Source organism: Pleurodeles waltl, chromosome 11, assembly GCF_031143425.1.
Source record: "Pleurodeles waltl isolate 20211129_DDA chromosome 11, aPleWal1.hap1.20221129, whole genome shotgun sequence".
NCBI classification, from domain to species: Eukaryota; Metazoa; Chordata; class Amphibia; order Caudata; family Salamandridae; genus Pleurodeles; species Pleurodeles waltl.
In genome coordinates this window covers 929,546,614-929,567,971 of record NC_090450.1, presented here as the reverse complement: position 1 = coordinate 929,567,971, position 21,358 = coordinate 929,546,614, and the positions used below count along the sequence as shown (strand labels likewise).

General features: G+C 45.9%; 1 protein-coding gene across 1 annotated transcript in view; it reads right to left on the bottom strand.

Annotated features, from left to right (window-relative positions):
* DNAH10 (dynein axonemal heavy chain 10) overlaps positions 1-21,358 on the bottom strand; it is a 1,282,131-nt gene that overhangs the window by 720,791 nt on the left and 539,982 nt on the right. The window contains exons 27-28 of the mRNA XM_069215014.1: positions 7,119-7,352; positions 6,909-7,031 (exon numbers count right to left, since the gene is read on the bottom strand). Coding sequence (XP_069071115.1) covers positions 6,909-7,031; positions 7,119-7,352 — 357 coding nt within the window. The remainder of the gene's footprint in view (positions 1-6,908; positions 7,032-7,118; positions 7,353-21,358) is intronic.

Here is a 21,358-nt window from a genome sequence, read left to right as displayed (position 1 = left end):
AATTTGAACCTGTGGTTCTTAAAATAAACTAAGAAAATATATTTTTCTATAACAAAACTTATTGGCTGGATTTGTCTCTGAGTGTGTGTTCCTCATTTATTGCCTGTGTGTATGTACAACAAATGCTTAACACTACTCCTTTGATAAGCCTACTGCTCGACCACACTACCACAAAATAGAGCATTAGTATTATCTCTTTTTGCCACTATCTTACCTCTAAGGGGAACCCTTGGACTCTGTGCATGCTATTCCTTACTTTGAAATAGCACATAGAGAGCCAACTTCCTACAGTACCTCCACTCTGGAGGGAGTTCTCTGGCAATTTGAGAATCCTTCATGTCCTTTGGGGTTCTTTAGAGTTTTTTCAGTTGTCCAGAAGCTCCTCAATGGCGATTGTTGGGTCCTGGGTGCAGCAGGCAGGGTTTGGCACCTTTTCTTTGATAGCAGCCGGTCCACAGTTCTCGTGCCTTGGATCTTCTTGGTGCTAATCTTTTTCTATCCATTGAATCTGATTTTTTGATCTAAGGATGCCCACTAAATACTGTACTTAGTGGGCGTTTTAGGGGGAACCTGGTAGTGACCAATGGGTCATCTAACATAGGGTGGGCACACCCACTAAGTGACCACTTCCTGTGAGCAGGAGTCACTTCCCTACACCTGATTGGCAATTTTTCTTCCATCCAAGATAGGGAAAAATAAAACAGAGAGTCCAAGTCGCAAGCAACACCTTAGGGGTGGTGCATGCCAGGTAGGGCCACTCCTCCTGTACTCTGATTGAGTTTCCCGCCATTGCTCCAGCCAAAAGTGGGGGCTTGCAATAGGAGCAGCCATCTGCTGCTGGCAGCAGGCCTGCACATCAAGTTTCAAAGGTGGCAAGCCCTTTTAAGCTTACCAACAGGACAGTGCACATTTCTATTGGGGGGAGTGTTAGCTAAAGGTGTCTCCAATTGTGCTAATGCATCACAACAGTTGTGGAAAAGAGCTCTGGCCCCTGGAACCTGGTTAGCAGGGGCCCTGGGCACTAACAACTTCTAGGCTACATCACACACCAGGCAAAAAGTGGGAGCTAACCATGTCAAAAAGAGGCCTTTCTCATATAGATGGAAGGCAGATCATTGTAATAATGAAAAGTCTTTAGCCTACAGGAACTTCACTACTGATAGGTAATAATATTGCTACTAAAAATAATAAATGTTCCTATTTAAATGTATAGCGCAAACCAGAAAGTAAATTGCTCAATGCTCTTGAAAAGAAGTGTAATTATTACCTAGCTCAATGGTACTATGTTTCCCCCAGAAAAAAAACAAGATGAAAGAATCAGGCATTTATGTCAGGGCTCAATACTCTAATTTGCAGGGCTCTAGGCAAGCAGCGGGCCAACACCGATGACTAAGAAAGCTCAGTTTTGTGCATCTGCTACCTTCACAATCACATTCACGACAATTTACAAAGATGGATAAAACTGAAAATAGGTTGCAAAGAATAAAAAGACCAACTAAGAATCATCTCTGAGCAAAGGTCCAGCAAGTTAATTTTGGCAGATTTCACAGTTCAAAAAAGCAACTGGACCACCCAGAAAGCACTAACAGCCTTGCAAAGGTATAGATGGCACCACATAAATACAAATACCAGAAAATACAATGGATGGGGAAATGGACACTACCCTGAAAGAAATTATGCTTGCCAATTAAATAATTATTAACATTTCCTGGTACTGTATTGCAATTGGTTTACATTATTCAGAAATGTTGTGAGAACTGAGCAAAGATATGATTGTGTGTATAAAGGCATAATATAAATGTGCATAGTCACTCTCTTAAGAATGGAAAGTCTGGTGGAAAACTCAAGAATGGAGCATTACAGGTCAATAAATTATAATCATTTGATTGGTGTCACTTTTTTTTAACCATTTTCTCAAATTGAATTTTAATGATTTACATGTACACTAAAACCTTTACACAAAGACCAGATAACTAAGGACAAATATAATTTACCCTGTAAAAAAAAAAGCCTTGGTCTTACACGATAAATTACTTTGGAAGATTCCAGCTACCTGCCCGTACATGCCAATGTGCTTTTAGGGAACCTGAAGGATCGGACACTTGCTGACGTCTCTTACTTGTAAGGTCTGTACGCTGTGAAGTACCTCCAGAGCCTTCGTATTTTCACAAACTTCAGACACTCCTGGCATCTCCATTTCGGGTCTTAGCAAAGAAGAAAAGTCAACCAGGTGGGTAAAATTTCCTGCTCTAGTATGGATTTGCCGACTCGCAATAAAATGACATGCTGCACACTAGTCATTAAAAGTTTAGCAGATCAAAAAAAGAGCTTTTGCTAACTCTCTTTCTGGTAGGTACTCAATCACCACGGATTACTGACCTTTAGGGTATTTCTTGGCACCTGAATCATCTGGAAATGTTTTCAGCAATGGTCCTCCGCCCACTGATAGGTGGTTTAGCATGGCTTCACAGTGACTCCATGCTGCCTTGGAACTGATGGAGCAAAACTGTGTTTAAGAACTGCCCCTGTGGGCAGACGTCAGTTGCTTAACCTTTCTCCTTTCACTTCTTCAGACATGGAGCTCTCGAAACAAATTGCAGGTGTGCCAAAATTAAACTTGGTAATTTTTATGATTTTCAGGAGACCACTCCACAGAACGCTGAGAGGACTGTGAGGGTAAATAGAGTATCATTTGTGTCACTGAAATCCTATGTCCTCTGAGATGGCTGGCAAGATCTTGCTGGCCATATACCTTTAGGTATGGGTATGCCTGCCTGGAAGGCACACCATATTTAAACATGGTAAAGCGAGGCTAGCTGAGGAAAACATTTTCTTTCCAAAATCATTGATACATTTTGTCTCCCTATTCAGTGGGTGCAAAAGAAAAGCATTTGAAATTACCTTACCTGTGGAAGCTTGCACCACAAGGCTTTCACCTGGTGGGTGTTTTATGAAATGCCAGTATCACCAGGGGCTGGTCTGTGCCATCTGGCTGCAGGTCAGCTGACGTGAGGAAATGAGTATGGACAAGTGGTTATGACTGCGTCCGTAAGGGCCCTGTTAAATGATAGTAGTGGATCTGATGAAGCTGGACCTAACTGGAGTTTTTTCACTCAGTAAATTGCTGTTGGTTTATAGAGTAGGCAATTGCAAATCTAGTGCTTCCGCTGCTCTTCATATTACTACAGCAAAATAGGCACTTTCTCCTAGTAGGGACTCCAGCAATGTGTATGAATAGGTGCCTATCCCAGTGGCATTTTGAAAGCCTAAGTACAGCCCTTCATCCAAGTAATGAGGGTAGAACACTGTGTCTGCCTCCTCATTCTCACCAGTGTCATTAGGGACATTATGTATGCCTGGGACCAATAGGAGTCAGAGCTGGATAGGGCCTCTAGCCTTTGGCAGTATGGGCGATGAGGGGGAGCCCAAGGCTGAAAGTTTGGCTGTTCAATAGCTGAGTGCGCTTTAGTTATTTCAGAGAGTGACACCAACCTGCTGAGAGCTGACATAATCGGTTCAAAGTCAGAGATAAATGTTATCATTGAATCCGGAGTGGAAGTCTAGACCACTTTCAGTATGGGCCCGGCACAAAACCCACTGGACAGTCAACGTCAAGGGAGGGACTGCCAGTGGAAGTCCAACTAGAGGGCCATGTAGCTCTGTGAGGCCAAAAGAAACATCAGAGGGAACCAGTAGCATCTCGAAAAAATTGCAAAATGACCTCCTTGATGGTCACTATTCACTGCAATTCACTACAGGATCAATGAAAGCCCAGGAAATTTTAGCTGGGCTATGCGTGGCCAGTTCGGAGTCAGAAGATGCTGGATCCTTTCAACTGTCGCCCTTGCAACTTCTCACCAGATTCCAAGCAGCAGGGTGTGGTCTCACATGCCTTTCCTGAGCTCATGATTACTTTTTGACTTCGACTTACTGGAAGTATTGGAGCGGGGATTGACCGATGACTGTGTCTGAAAATTACTCTGACTTGAAGCGGGAGCAGAACCTCTGTTTTGAACAAGACCTTTTCCTATGCCGCCCGGCTCATAAAGGTTTGCTTCACCTCCTACTCCATGGTCATAATTAGGTGCATGTGGCACATTATTCAGACAACTTCAAGATATGAACTGAGCCGAAGGATTAAAGGCACATATTGTGTGGGTCCGTGAATGGCATTTGCTTCATGTAGCCATGGCACTGCTTGAATCCTGTTGTTATAATGGGAGACATTTTCGGTGGTACACTGGATAATTTTGGGGCTGTTTGAAAACCAACAAAGACAGTAATAGAGCTCTGGCTAAGCGGGGAAAGGTGTGAAAAAAAGGATCTGACAACAATTTGCTGGTGTGGGGCTTATATGTGGCTGTCACTTCCGGGTCAGTATGAAGTCGCTATGTGCAGTATGCATTAATGTGTTCTGTTTGGAATTTCCTTCTTGGCAACATCAGCAGTAATCACTTATTAAAAGGCCTGCTTGTTATCTGTGCAAGACAAAGAGGATAGTCTGTGTTATGGAGGCCAATTAGGTGCAATGGCTTGCTCTTCTCCGAAGTAATTCTGTTGTGGGTAAAGCAGTGCTTAATTTGTAAATAAAAACGTGCCGGTGCCCGAAGCCCTCTTAAACACGTGGCTGCAGCAATTACGAGCGAAAACAGAATACTGAGGCATGATAATCCTGAAGCCGTCTCTGGCCTCTTCAATTCATTTACAGCCACTCCCTGCCCCTTCAGCTCACTCTTGCAGCTTTCTGCTTTCTCCGATTGTGATGCTTTCTCGTTTTTCTCTTCCTCCATCCGCAGTAAATGCTTGTGGCAGAAAACTAAGTGCAGGCCCTAAAAATATGTGCTGGTGCCCCGCACCGGGAACAAGCACAAATTAAGCACTGGGGTAAGGATATCCTGGTAATGTGTGATGAAAGGCATAATTCAAGCATGTCTGACCTCATGGGGATGCCATTCATGTTCCTGAAGGAGTAGGTTAACTGTTGGTCTGATCGCAGGTAAAAATGTACTCATAATTTTGTCTTGAAACTTCATTAGAGACATCACTTTGAAGATACACTAAGTGATTTTCTTATAGCATATATCCTTTGACTTTTTTAAGTAATATCGAGTTTGGAGGTTGCAAACCAACCAGTTGAAGACACGTAGTTCATATGATCGACTCAATCTGGACACAAACAGTCCTGACTGGAGATTGACTTAATTTATCGGGATTATAACACAGAAATCGCAGGGGATCTGAGTTTTAATTATAAATATAAAACACTGATCTTCTCCACGAAATTAAAACTATCATTTTTGTTGAAGGGTTTTGGTATTTTCCTATGTGTTTGTTTTTAAACAGGGTCATCCAACAACTTCTCCAGTAGTTTGTAATTCTCTCATCTACTAAAAGCTGTTTTGTTTGTGAGCTGTCCTTTGTCACAATTCTACTGCCTAGTCCCACTTTTTCCCGTCGTTTTGCATGTCACATGTACAAATTTGATAGTAACCCAAAAAAAAATAGGAAAAGAAAAGCATTGTTTTTTCCTTTTAGTCTTTTCACTTAATTTTGACAAGCCTCCAATATAGGTACTTAAGACGGGATTGGTCACCAACATTTCTTCGCATGGGAATGGCTAATGAATGGACTAATCAATGTCTGTCACATTTACCAATCTCGGATGAGTACCCTGCAGCATCGCAAATGAAGTTTCAATATTTTTACTGGGGTAAAATTAATTTCTAGTCACTGCGGTCTTGGACTAGTAGTCAACATTCATCCTCACTAAGCATACCAGAAAAACAAGTCCAACATTTAGGGCGTCATTATGACCCCGGCATTAGGTGGTAATGTGACGGTAGTACAGCCAACAGGCTGGCGGTACATACCATCACATTATGACATTGGAGGGTTGGCTGCAGCCAACCCGCCAATTTACCATTCCTACCGCCATGGCGGTAGCAGCCGCCGAGCCGGAGATAATCTCCAGCCCAGCGGCTGCTATTCTACAGCGGGCAGCATTTTGAGCCTGCCTACCGCCATGGTTTTCGTGGCGTTCACAACGCCACAAAAACCATGGCGGTAGGCCCTACCAGTGGCAGGGAATTCCTTTCCTGTCACTGGTAGGAGGCTCAAACACTCCCCAGATGCCCAACCAATTCCCCTCCATCCACGCTCCCCCCTTCCAATCCCCCTATACACGCACACACTCGCAGACAAGCACCACGCATACACAAACTCACTCACACTGGCATACACTCATTCATTTATGCATGCATCCATTCATTCTCGCACATATTCATACACACATTCACACTGACATGCAGACATGCATTCACATTTCTATTTGTACATGCATTCTCACACATGCATACAACCACGCAAGCAACAATACACACACACAGTCGCATTCACGCACACACTCACACATTCATGCACACAACACCCCTCACCCCCCTCCCCTGTCGGAAGCCCAACTTACCTGCATCCAGGGGGTCTTCCGGCAGGGAACGGGATGGGGCACTGCTACTGCCAGCAAAACACCGCCATGCCGTATCATGTGTCATGATACGGCTAACGGCGGTCCACTGGTGTGGTGGTGCTGGTGGTAGCAACACCACCTTACCACCATCCGCCAGTATGGCCACAGCTGGATTTCTGCCCTTCTTGTGGCAGAAGTCCGGCTGTGGTCATAATCTGGCGGACGGATGGTGGCCGCTGCAATGGTCTTTTGGCGGCCATCAATGCGGCGGTAGGCAGCTTATACAGCCAATGTCTTAATGAGGGCCTTAATGTCAACTAAGGTGCTCCAGTAATCAACAGTCACAAGCTCAAATAAACACCCTCTAACAAACAAAATCATATCATATGATAGCAGTGTGCTGTATAATTAAATAGACTTTTTAAAAAACTGCTGAAATACTAACCCTTTTGAATGTTTTGTCAATGATGTCAAATTTCTTTGCCTCTTCTGGTAGCTGTGATCTGATATCTCCACCAATGAAGATGCTTTCCAGGTACATCCATTTTCTCTGCACCACCATCCATACCTGTGTAAGACCACAATTCCATGAGTGAAAACAAGCTTGTGAAATCCCTCTACAGCCCATGTTCTAACCCTGAAATTCCTTTCTTACCTCAATAACTTCACTGATTAAAGAAAGAGTTTTTTCCCAAAGTTGTACAGTGCCCAAAAAAGGGCCGACAAATCGACTTCCTGATATACTCTGTAGGTTCATAGCATTGTCGTCGAGAATCTGAAGAATATCGTCCACCGCTCCCAAAATATAGCCACGCTCCTGGGTACCTTTGAAATACTTTTGCACAACAAATTTCATGTTCTCCCAGTTATCCACTATCTCCTTCACACCCTGGTTGTGTGGAAGAAAAAAAAATGAAAATCTAAGAAACTACAAATAGGAAATAGTACTACTAACTGCAGGATAAACATTCAAGCCATTTGTGGTTTCATTTTTACATACTGTAAGAGTTGAGAACCCTAACAGAAATTTTCAATGTAAAGTCAGTCTCAGGAATGTTCCAAAAGTATAGTCACAATATGACATACTGGTTTGGTCATGTATAACTGTTTTATTGCAAAGGTATTTTATAGTGGTAGTGACCCCAAATTACCAAATATTAGCATAGCTTCTATTTCTTACATAGAATCCTCATGATCCCTAAAGGTTCTTGGGAGTTTGTGTGGCATCCAGCATGCTGCAACTTCCGGGCATACCTAAAAATGTATCAATGAAGAGCTGTATGGAAATGTACCTTGGGAGTTGGCCTTGTTACAACCTGATAGGTGGAAGGGTATATTTCGTCTTCATCAGAGGAGGCACATCAATCTGAATCTTAGACGCTAGACTAGTTACTGTATGCCATCTTTCGTGCTCCCTCTTCTGCACTTTTGCTAATGGTTAATAAAAACAGATGTACAGGTGTTCATAATGGATACAGTCCAGATGTTCCAGGACCCTTCATAAACCGACGATGTACACTCTTCACACTCACTTGCTTGGAAACAGGGCTGCAGTTGGCTATGTGACATATAAATTAGGATGTCACGTCGCAACTGGTATTTTCATGGGAGGGGGGTTGCAAAATGACATGAGTAATAATTACTAATTAGGCAAGTTGTAATTTGAACCTCCTTAGTATGGGCTGTGAATGTAGGGTTTATTGCTTGCAAGTGACAGTAGGCTCATTTCCTGTGATTGCCTTCCAAAATGGAAACACTTTTTTAAAAGAGCCCCATGTTCATTAAAAGTAAAAAAAAAAAAATTAAATCTTTCCTATTTGTGAAGACATTGGAAGGAGAGGGCAGTGTCCCAAAGGTCCCCCAAGGCTGCTATAAGGATTCCCAAAGGGGAGGATGCACCTTGAGACCCTACGGCTGATTAGCCACGCTTTAGAAATTATTGATTGATGGAAGATGTCCCTCCGAAACAAACCAAGGAGCATTGCACATCTAGCCATTAGTTGTTGCTGAGAATTTTCAGTGTTGAGGAATAATTAGCTGACAAACACATTTGGACTAGGGAACAAGAGAAATGGTGCATAATCTATCACGGACTTCAATTCTAGTCACTTTTGTTTTTTTTAAAAGGGAAAGTATCTTACAAAAGGCAAACATATTATATTGCATAAATGCACACCTTGCCAAAACAGATAAGTATTCAAGCCATTATAGATGAGAATACAGTACAGTGTTCAACAGAATTCTTAAATAAGGTTCCACAATAATATGGGACTGCTTACTCTAAAGACTCAAACAATACTGTCAGTCATTAAAGAATGGTATCAGGAATGTTTCATTCAGAGTTGTGCAATTTACTCTCATAAAGTCTGTTCTCAATTCCCTAAGCACAAGTGAATGGTGATTATCATCTTGGTCCCACAGTAACACTGGCGAATACAAAAGCATCCCAGCTAATTATTCATGTGGATGGGCTTTGAGGCTGTAGCCAGAGATATGCAAATAATGCAAGCACAATGTAAAGCAACCTGTTGTCATCAAGGAACAATTTGTTGGCATTGGCTTTCTCAATTAGAAATGTGAAATATATCTTGAGTAAGAATAGGTCAGCAAACTGCTGCAGCACCATCTGATTGAGTTATCTCAGCTCTGTATGCCCTGTCTTTCAGACAGGCCTAAAAAGCAACTGGCTGCACTGCTGTGCCTTATAAACATGCTCAGTCCACAAACAGTGAGTAGGCTGTTCAAACATATTTGGTAAAACATGGTAACCCACCCGTGTATCACCCATTCTGGAATTATTTTACAGTACAATAAGAGAGCTAAGGCTTTCAAAATTGGTTATTCTATTGATCTGTAATGCTCGGATTACAACAAATTTAATTAAAACAACTTAACATAAGGAAACATGTTTTAGTACTTATGATGAGATTTTATAGGTGCCACAAGAACACAAGAAAATATTATTTAAAAAGCTAGATATCTGGTTTGTGAAAGAGAGCTTGGGGCAGAGGTTGAAACAGTGGGACAAAGATTGCGAGTGGTGTGGCAGTGCTTGTGGATAAAGGGGAAGGATAAGTTACTTACCTGTAAATCCTAGTTCTCTTCTAGGGGAATCCTCAAAGTCATAAGCACAGAATATTCCCACCCACGTGCGGGCATCCCGGAGCATATATAAATACACATGTATATTAAGAGTGAAAATCGTAGAGAATTTTAGTACATATTTATCGTATAAGCAATAATGCAGTCTATATTGAGAAACAGGCTAAAAATGTCTTATTTTTGTAAAGTTTTTCTTTAATAAAACTCTCCAACTAGAGTTAACAACTTTCTGCGATCCAAGAAAGAAGCATAGAAAGTATTAGCAATCTCATATAGAGAGAAAACCTGCAGTGAAGATACAAAGGTATTATTAGCCAATAGGCTGCATTCCAATTAAGATAGTAGAACCAAAAAACTGGTACCTTGCCTTTAGGGCCCTGAGAACCTCCAGTATCCCACCATGCCTCCGAGGTGAGAGTGAGGTGACAGTTGGGCTACAGTTAGGTTAGTACTTTTTTACTGTGATGAGAAGAGTAGAATAGAAGAGTAAACTGCTGAACGTCCTGTATGACGTCCGAGGAGGAGGGCGGGTTGCTTATGACTTTGATGAGGATTCACCTGGAAGAGAACTAGGATTTACAGGTAAGTAACTTATCCTTCTCTTCCAGGGGATCCTCATCAATAGTCATAAGCACTGAATAGATTAGCAAGCCAATCCTGCATCCCTGTGGACCAAGAGGTGGAAGCAGAAGCAGGTTACTTGTTTTAGTTAAATACATTTCTTAAAGAAGCCTGACCCACTTGAGTGTCTGTCTTAGTGTCTGAATCTAGAGAGTAATGCCTTGTAAAGGTATGCACCAATCTCCATGTTGCTGTTTTGCATATCTCAGAGATTGGAACATTCTTCATAAGGGCTGTTGTTGCCACCTTGCCCCTTGCTGAATGGGCTTTTGGTCTTGCAGTCAATTGGTTGTTAGCCAAATGGTAAGTAAATACAATACAGGAGACCTGTTTCCATGGGGCCATAGTTTACAAACAATTAATCACATTGTTTTATGTCTTTAGTCTTATCCAGATAAAATGTTAGCACTATTTTTAAATCTAAAGAATGTAAAGTTCTGCTGGTGTAGCTGGTTTAAGGAAGAATGTCGGAAGAGAGATGGTCTGGTTAATATGAAAATCAGACACTACTTTAGGTAGGAAGCCCGAAGGGGTCCTTATTACCACCCTATTATCGTAAACAACTGTGTAGGGTTCTTTGGAACAGAGAGCCTCAATTTCATTGACTCTTCAAGCTGATGTAATGGCAACAAGAAAACCCTTCTTCCATGTAAGATGTTGCAAAAACGCTTTGTGTATGGGATCAAAGGGGTGGCCCATGAGCTTAGACAGGACCAAATTCAATTCCCACAGAGGGGAAGGTGTAAGAAATGGTGGGAAAACTTTCCTTAAGTCTTCTAGAAAATCTTTAACTACATGCATCGTAAAAAATGATGCTTGAGGGTGATTTTCGATAAGCAGTAATGGCTGAAAGATATACCTGTAGGAAAGTACCATCTTGCCTGGCATGTTACCCCCATATTTCACTGTATAGATGTTGTTTTAGTGTATGTGTCACTGGGACCCTGCCAGCCAGGGCCCCAGTGCTCATAAGTGTGCCCTGTATGTGTTCCCTGTGTGATGACTAACTGTCTCACTGAGGCTCTGCTAACCAGAACCTCAGTGGTTATGCTCTCTCTGCTTTCTAAATTGTCACTAACAGGCTAGTGACCAATTTCACCAATTCACATTGGCAAACTTGAACACCCTTATAATTCCGTAGTATATGGTGCTGAGGTACCCCGGGTATTGGGGTTCCAGGAGATCCCTATGGGCTGCAGCATTTCTTTTGCCACCCATAGGGAGCTCTGACAATTCTTACACAGGCCTGCCACTGCAGCCTGAGTGAAATAACGTCCACGTTATTTCACAGCAATTTACCACTGCACTTAAGTAACTTATAAGTCACCTATATGTCTAACCTTTACCTGGTAAAGGTTGGGTGCTAAGTTACTTAGTGTGTGGGCACCCTGGCACTAGCCAAGGTGCCCCCACATCATTCAGGGCAAATTCCCCAGACTTTGTGAGTGCGGGGACACCATTACACGCGTGCACTGTACATAGGTCACTACGTATGTACAGCGTCACAATGGTAACTCCGAACATGGCCATGTAACATATCTAAGATCATGGAATTGTCACCCCAATGCCATTCTGGCATTGGGGAGACAATTCCATGATCCCCTGAGTCTCTAGCACAGACCCGGGTACTGCCAAACTACCTTTCCCGGGGTTTCACTGCAGCTGCTGCCAACCCCTCAGACAGGTTTCTGCCCTCCTGGGGTCCAGCCAGGCTTGGCCCAGGAAGGCAGAACAAAGGACTTCCTCAGAGAGAGGGTGTTACACCCTCTCCCTTTGGAAGAAGGTGTCAGGGCTGGGGAGGAGTAGCCTCCCCCAGCCTCTGGAAATGCTTTGATGGGCACAGATGGTGGCCATCTCTGCATAAGCCAGTCTACACCGGTTCAGGGATCCCCCAGCCCTGCTCTGGCGCGTAACTGGACAAAGGAAAGGGGAGTGACCACTCCCCTGACCTGCACCTCCCAGGGGAGGTGCCCAGAGCTCCTCCAGTGTGCTCCAGACCTCTGCCATCTTGGAAACAGAGGTGCTGCTGGCACACTGGACTGCTCTGAGTGGCCAGTGCCAGCAGGTGACGTCAGAGACTCCTTCTGATAGGCTTTTACCTGTGTTGCTAGCCTATCCTCCTTCCTAGGTAGCCAAACCTCCTTTTCTGGCTATTTAGGGTCTCTGCTTTGGGGAATTCTTTAGATAACGAATGCAAGTGCTCATCAGAGTTCCTCTGCATCTCTCTCTTCACCTTCTGCCAAAGGATCGACTGCTGACTGCTCAGGACGCTTGCAAAACCGCAACAAAGTAGCAAAGACGACTACTGCAACCTTATATCTCTGATCCTGCCGCCTTCTCAACTGTTTTCCTGGTGGTGCATGCTCTGGGGGTAGCCTGCCTCCTCTCTGCACTAGGAGCTCTGAAGAAATCTCCTGTGGGTCGACGGAATCTTCCCCCTGCAACCGCAGGCAACAAAAGACTGCATCACCGGTCCTCTGGGTCCCCTCTTGTAGGAGGCTGGACTGGCTTGTAGTGAGTACCAAGGGGTACTTGCACCTTGCACCAGGCCCAGTTATCCCTTATTAGTGTATAGGGTGTCTAGCAGCTTAGGCTGATAGATAATGGTAGCTTAGCAGAGCAGCTTAGGCTGAACTAGGAGACGTGTGAAGCTACTACAGTACCACTTAGGGGGTGATTCTAACCCCGGCGGTCGGCGGAGAGGCGGACCGCGAACAGACCGGCGGTCCAAAAAATGGCATTCTGACCGCGGCGGTCACCGCCGCGATCGACCGCCACTTTCCCACTCCGACCGCCACGGCGGTCATGACCGACGGGCTGGAGTTTGCGCACTCCGGCCCGGCGGTCGACCCAAGACCGCCAACCGCATCATGACCCTGCTTACCGCCGCGGTTTTTGGCGGTCGGGAACCGCCATGCGAACCATGGCGGTAGGCACTATCGGGGCCAGGGAATTCCATCCCTGGCACTGATAGGGGTCTCCCCCACCCCCCACTACCCCCCACGAGTCCCCCCCCCACACCCTCCACCCCCTGCCACCCCCCAGAGATGTTACAAACCCCCTGCCCCCCCCACCCCGACATGCACATACACGCACCCCGACATGCACGCACCCCCAACATGCACATATGCACACCCCCTACACACACACATACACAACGGGGGCACATACCCGCACACATACATGCCAACATGCGCACCCGCCGAACTACACACATTGCCCATAGGCACAGCAGCACCCCCCGCCCGCATGCACGCACTCACACACCCCCTCTACACACCCCCATGCACGCACACATCACACAACACCCCCCCACCCCCTCCCCTCACGGACGATCAACTTACCTTGCGTTGGTCCTCCGGGAGGCGACGGGAGCCATAGGGACGTGACCGCCAACAGAAGACCGCCAACAGAAGACTGCCACACAGAAATGTGGGTCGTAATTCTGTGGGCGGTGTTCTGATGGCGTGGCGGTGGAGGTTGACCAGTCTCCACTTTCCCGCCGACCGCCAGTGTGGCTGCTGGCAGTTTTCCGGCGGAACGCTCCCAGCGGTCGGAATACGCGCCGCGGCATACCGCCGCGGTCGGCGGTCTTTACCGCGGCGGTAACTCGGCGGTCTTGCGAAAAGACCGCCAAGGTCAGAATCACCCCCTTAGTGTCATATGCACAATATCATAAGAAAACACAATACACAGTTATACTAAAAATAAAGGTACTTTATTTTTATGACAATATGCCAAAGTATCTTAGAGTGTACCCTCAGTGAGAGGATAGGAAATATACACAAGATATATATACACAATAGCAAAAATATGCAGTATAGTCTTAGAAAACAGTGCAAACAATGTATAGTTACAATAGGATGCAATGGGGAAACATAGGGATAGGGGCAACACAAACCATATACTCCAAAAGTGGAATGTGAACCACGAATGGACCCCAAACCTATGTGACCTTGTAGAGGGTCGCTGGGACTATTAGAAAATAGTGAGAGTTAGAAAAATAACCCTCCCCAAGACCCTGAAAAGTGAGTGCAAAGTGCACTAAAGTTCCCCTAAGGACAAAGAAGTCGTGTTAGAGGAATAATGCAGGAAAGACACAAACCAACAATGCAACAACTGTGGATTTCCAATCTAGGGTACCTGTGGAACAAGGGGACCAAGTCCAAAAGTCACAAGCAAGTCGGAGATGGGCAAATGCCCAGGAAATGCCAGCTGCGGGTGCAAAGAAGCTTCTACTGGACAGAAGAAGCTGAGGTTTCTGCAGGAACGAAAAGGGCTAGAGACTTCCCCTTTGGTGGACGGATCCCTCTCGCCGTGGAGAGTCGTGCAGAAGTGTTTTCCCGCCGAAAGAACGCCAACAAGCCTTGCTAGCTGCAAATCGTGCGGTTAGCGTTTTTGGACGCTGCTGTGGCCCTGGAGGGACCAGGAGGTCGCAAATTGGACCAGGAGAGAGAGGGGACGTCGAGCAAGACAAGGAGCCCTCTCAGCAGTAGGTAGCACCCGGAGAAGTGCCAGAAACAGGCACTACGAGGATGCGTGAAACGGTGCTCACCCGAAGTCGCACAACGGAGTCCCACGTCGCCGGAGACCAACTTAGAACGTCGTGCAATGCAGGTTAGAGTGCCGTGGACCCAGGCTTGGCCGTGCACAAAGGATTTCCGCCGGAAGTGCACAGGGGCCGGAGTAGCTGCAAAAGTCGCGGTTCCCAGCAATGCAGCCCAGCGAGGTGAGGCAAGGACTTACCTCCACCAAACTTGGACTGAAGAGTCACTGGACTGTGGGGGTCACTTGGACAGAGTCGCTGGATTCGAGGGACCTCGCTCGTCGTGCTGAGAGGAGACCCAAGGGACCGGTAATGCAGCTTTTTGGTGCCTGCGGTTGCAGGGGGAAGATTCCGTCGACCCACGGGAGATTTCTTCGGAGCTTCTGGTGCAGAGAGGAGGCAGACTACCCCCACAGCATGCACAAGCAGGAAAACAGTCGAGAAGGCGGCAGGATCAGCGTTACAGAGTTGCAGTAGTCGTCTTTGCTACTATGTTGCAGTTTTGCAGGCTTCCAGCGCGGTCAGCAGTCGATTCCTTATCAGAAGGTGAAGAGAGAGATGCAGAGGAACTCGGCTGAGCTCATGCATTCGTTATCTCAAGTTTCCCCAGAGACAGAGACCCTAAATAGCCAGAAAAGAGGGTTTGGCTACCTAGGAGAGAGGATAGGCTAGCAACACCTGAAGGAGCCTATCAGAATGAGTCTCTGATGTCACCTGGTGGCACTGGCCACTCAGAGCAGTCCAGTGTGCCAGCAGCACCTCTGTTTCCAAGATGGCAGAGGTCTGGAGCACACTGGAGGAGCTCTGGACACCTCACAGGGGAGGTGCAGGTCAGGGGAGTGGTCACTCCCCTTTCCTTTGTCCAGTTTCGCGCCAGAGCAGGGCTAAGGGGTCCCTGAACCGGTGTAGACTGGCTTATGCAGAAATGGGCACCAAATGTGCCCATGAAAGCATTTCCAGAGGCTGGGGGAGGCTACTCCTCCCCTGCCTTCACACCATTTTCCAAAGGGAGAGGGTGTAACACCCTCTCTCAGAGGAAGTCCTTTGTTCTGCCATCCTGGGACAAGCCTGGCTTGACCCCAGGAGGGCAGAAACCTGTCTGAGGGGTTGGCAGCAGCAGCAGCTGCAGTGAAACTCCAGGAAAGGCAGTTTGGCAGTACCAGGGTCTGTGCTACAGACCACTGGGATCATGGGATTGTGCCAACTATGCCAGGATGGCATAGAGGGGGCAATTCCATGATCATAGACATGTTACATGGCCATATTCGGAGTTACCATTGTGAAGCTACATATAGGTAGTGACCTATATGTAGTGCACGCGTTTAATGGTGTCCCCGCACTCACAAAGTCCGGGGAATTGGCCCTGAACCATGTGGGGGCACCTTGGCTAGTGCCAGGGTGCCCTCACACTAAGTAACTTTGCACCTAACCTTTACCAGGTAAAGGTTAGACATATAGGTGACTTATAAGTTACTTAAGTGCAGTGTAAAATGGCTGTGAAATAACATGGACGTTATTTCACTCAGGCTGCAGTGGCAGGCCTGTGTAAGAATTGTCAGAGCTCCCTATGGGTGGCAAAAGAAATGCTGCAGCCCATAGGGATCTCCTGGAACCCCAATACCCTGGGTACCTCAGTACCATATACTAGGGAATTATAAGGGTGTTCCAGTAAGCCAATGTAAATTGGTAAAATTGGTCACTAGCCTGTTAGTGACAATTTGAAAGAAATGAGAGAGCATAACCACTGAGGTTCTGGTTAGCAGAGCCTCAGTGAGACAGTTAGGCATCACACAGGGAACACATACTTATAGATCACAAACTTATGAGCACTGGGGTCCTGACTAGCAGGATCCCAGTGACACATAACAAACATACTGAAAACATAGGGTTTTCACTATGAGCACTGGGCCCTGGCTGGCAGGATCCCAGTGAGACAGTGAAAACACCCTGACATACACTCACAACCAGGCCTAAAGTGGGGGTAACAAGGCTAGAAAGAGGCTACTTTCTCACACCTCTCAGCATGACGAGCGTGGTCCCTGGAACTCAGCAACTCTGTCCAAGTGACTCCCACAGTCCAGTGACTCTTCAGTCCAAGTTTGGTGGAGGTAAGTCCTTGCCTTCCCACGCTAGACTGCATTGCTGGGTACCGCGTGATCTGCAGCTGCTCCGGCTCCTGTGCACTCTTCCAGGATTTCCTTCGTGCACAGCCAAGCCTGGGTCCCCGACACTCTAACCTGCAGTGCACAACCTCCTGAGTTGTCCTCCGGCGTCGTGGGACTCCCTTTTGTGTCTTCGGGTGAGCTCCGGTTCACTCCTCTTCCAAGTGCCTGTTCCGGTACTTCTGCGGGTGCTGCCTGCCTCTGTGAGGGCTCCCTGACTTGCTGGGCGCCCCCTCTGTCTCCTCATCCAAGTGGCGACATCCTGGTCCCTCCTGGGCCACAGCAGCATCCAAAAACCCTAACCGCGACCCTTGCAGCTAGCAAGGCTTGTTTGCGGTCTTTCTGCATGGGAACACCTCTGCAAGCTTCTTCACGACGTGGGACATCCATCCTCAAAAGGAGAAGTTTCTAGCCCTCTTCGTTCTTGCAGAATCCACAGCTTCTACCATCTGGTGGCAGCTTCTTTGCACCCTCAGGTGGCATTTCCTGGGCATCTGCCCACTCTCGACTTTGTCGCGACTGTTGGACTTGGTCCCCTTGTTTCACAGGTACTCTCGTCTGGAAATCCACTTTGGTTGCATTGCTGGTGTTGGTCTCCCTTGCAGAATTCCCCTATCACGACTTCTGTGCTCTCTGGGGAATATAGGTGCACTTTACACCTACTTTTCTGGGAATTGGGGTGGGCTATTTTTCTAACCCTCACTGTTTTCTTACAGTCGCAGCGACCCTCTACAAACTCACATAGGTTTGGGGTCCCTTCGTGGTTCGCATTCCACTTTTGGAGTATATGGTTTGTGTTGCCCCTATACGAAAATAAGTTACTTACCTGTAACTGTAGTTCTCCAGTATTGGAATCTTTCATAGATTCACATGCTTGAATCATTCCCCGTCGTCGAGATGGGAGTCCCGGTACAATTTTCACAAGTAATGTTAAAACATATTGAAGAGAAAAAGGCCCTAGGCCTTTTCAATTTCATAGTCTATCAGAGTCATTTTGTGAAAAGGACCAAACCTGATCCTCCACCAACCAGGCGACAGCACCCTTCAGAACCTCCTGAGAGAAGCTCTAGCACCTCAGATTTTCCAAGCAAAAGTGCGTATATTATGTTGAATATATATATAAATAGAAAGAAAAGAGGTGAAGTGAGCTTCTCCGGGGAGGCGGGTGGGTCGCATGTGAATCTTTGAAAGATTCCAATACTGGAGAACTACAGTTACAGGTAAGTAACTTATTTTCTTACTCCAATATTGAAACTTTCATAGATTCACATGCTTGAATCAGAGTAGAAAGCAATAACTATGCACATTGTAAAAATGACAGCATCTTTAATAAACAAAATATCTTGAACCACAAAACCTTATTATGGTCATGCATAAAATGATGAAGTATATAAGTATACTGACATATATATATATATGTATATATGAGAATATCCAAGAAAGAAGTGACTCAAACAGATGATCTCACTAAAGAACAAAAATATATTTCTACTACGTTTCAGCTTCCGCCTTCCTCAGGTAGTACAAGATGGTTTGCTCAGTTGTTTTCTTGTGGTCCTGCATCTTCCAATATATATATATATATATATATATATATATATATATATATATATACATATATATATATATATAAACGTATCTCTAATATATACAGATATACCTGTGAAGATACATGATGAAATTCGAAGAATAAAACAGTAATAGAAATTATCATAAGACACTACTGTAACATGATCAATGTCTGTAAACCCGCTTACTTATGTGATTGTGATAGCGTTGTCTTATCCTTCTATACATTTCTGTTTTTTCTCTTTTTTTTTATGTAAACAATGTGCATACCTGTTCTAGGATGGAGGGATGGAGGAGAAATGGCTCACCTTCAACAGAAGAGATTCCTGAGAACCGCCTGGCCCACTGCTACCTCTCCGTGAGAGAGGGACTCCAAGCAGTAGTGCTTAGTGAAGGTATGACAGCTCTTCCATGTTGCTGCCCTACATATGTCTTGTAGTGGCACTCCGGCAAACAGTGCCGCTGACGATGAGACTTTTCTCGTCGAGTGAGCATGCACAGACGACTGCAAAGGTTTGCCCGCTGCCTGATGGCAAAAGTGAATAGCAGAGGCGATCCATCTAGAAATACTCTGCTTGGATAGCGGGCACCCCTTCCTAGGAGCACTGTATGCCACAAATAGCTGATTAGAGCGCCGAAAAGATTTAGTCCTGTCCAAATAAAATTGAACGCATCTTTTAACGTCTAAAGAGTGTAATGCCCTCTCCGCCGGAGTAGATGGATGAGGGAAAAAAGACTTGAAGACTAAAGGTTTGTTCATGTGAAAGTCTGACGAAACCTTTGGAATAAAATGCGGGTTAGTGCGCATTAATAGTCTATCGTGTTTAAGCTGCAGGAATGGCTCTTGGCTGGACATCGCTTGCACCTCACTGACCCACCTAGCTGATGTAAGAGCTATCAATAAGGCAACCTTCCACGACAAGTATTTGAGGGAAGCACGGTGGATCATTTCAAATGGATGCTTCATCAGTTGTGCCAACACAATATTCAGATTCCACGAAGGAGGGGGTGGTCTGAAAGGAGGGTAAACCCTGAAAAGCCCCTTTAGAAATCTCTTAATCAGCCGAGAAGAGAAGAGCGAGGGTGTGTCATCTGAACGTCTGTATGCAGCTATAGCTGCTACATGAACTTTAATGGACGAGTGTGCTAGGCCAGATTGAGCTAACTGTAAGAGATACGGCAATATTTCTTCTGGTGGTGAGAGTAGAGGGTCGATTCGACGCTGATGACACCAGGCACAGAATCTTTTCCATTTACACTGATACGTCTTGTTAGTGCTATCCACTATGGCCTTCGACAAAATATCCCTGCAGTCCTGCGGGATGTTCAAATGCGCAAACTCTCTGGGGTGAGGAGCCATGCTGATAACCGCATTGACTGCGGATCGGGGTGCCGAACCTGGCCGTTGTTCATTGTTAGTAAATGAGGTAACGGCTCCAGTGGAATATGAGGTTTGACTGACAGAATGAGGAGCTCCGTGAACCAATGTTGGCGCGGCCAGTACGGGGCTATCACTATGAGAGTGCACGGTTCTGTTTTCATCTTCGTGAGGACCCTTTGGATCAACGGAATGGGAGGAAAGGCTTAAGCAAAGATGTCTGACCAGACTATCGAAAACGCATTCCCCCAAGATCCCTTTTGGTGATGCCAACTTGTGAAGAACCGGCATTTGGCGTTGTCCTTCTTCGCAAACAGATCCACTGTTGGTGTTCCCCACTGGGAAAAAATCTGGTTCAGTACTGTCTGGTCAAGCTCCCACTCGTGGCAGTCCGATCTCTGCCTGCTGAGTGCATCTGCTGTCTTGTTTATTCCAGGCAAGTGTACCGCTGATAGTGTGATGCCTTGCTGCGAGGCCCAGTTGCAGATCGCTTGGGCTTCCCTGGAGAGGGTGAGAGATCTTGTACCTCCTGGTGTGTTGAGATAGTGCATCGTAGTGGTGTTGTCCGTTCTTATCACCACTCGCGATCCTGAGATTCTTGGGAGAAACGCTTGTAAGGCCAGGTGCACTGCCCTGAGTTCTAGCCAATTGATATGCATTGATGCCAGATGGATTGGCCATTTCCCACTTATTTTCAGGTCCTGTAACACTGCGCCCCAGCCTTCCAGTGAGGCATCCGTTGTTATGGTCCACGGGCTGGCTGTTGAAGAAACGAGAGGCCGATTGACAGATGATGCTTTTGAGACCACCATTTGAGAGTTTTGATCATTATCTGAGTTATTTGTACCTGGTCTTCGAAAGTGCCTGATACTTGGAGCCATTGACGATTTAGCTGCGTCTGCAAGGGGCGCATCTTTAGCCGACACAGAGGGATCAGAGGTATGCATGAAGCCATCATGCCCAACAGTGATTTGAAGAGACGGACAGTAACCTTTTGTCTTCTCTGTATGGAACTCCCTAGGGTCAGTAATCTTTGTTGTCTCTCTAACGTGGGACATGCCATGCTGGATTCTGTGTTCAGTTTTGCTCCCAGAAAAGTAATATTGCGTACTGGTAGAGGGTTGGACTTCTCCCAGTTGATTGTGAATCCGAGATTGTTCAGTAAGGAAACGCACTTTCTTGTTGACTTGTGTGCTCCTGTGAAAGTCTTTGCCTTTATTAACCAGTCGCCTAAGTATGGAAAAACCTGGTGCTTTCTTCTCCTGAGAAAGGCTGCGACTGGTGCTAGGCATTTGGTAAATATTCTTGGGGCTGATTTGAGTCTGAAGGGAAGGACGCGGTATTGATAATGGCTCCCGGCTATGGTGAATCTCAAATACTTTCTGTGGGCAGGGTGGATGGGTATGTGGAAGTATGCGTCTTTGAGGTCTAGTGATGACATAAAATCTCTTTGATTGAGACGCAGAAGGACGTTTTGCAGGCTGATCATTCGAAACGATTGCTTTTTTAGGTATACA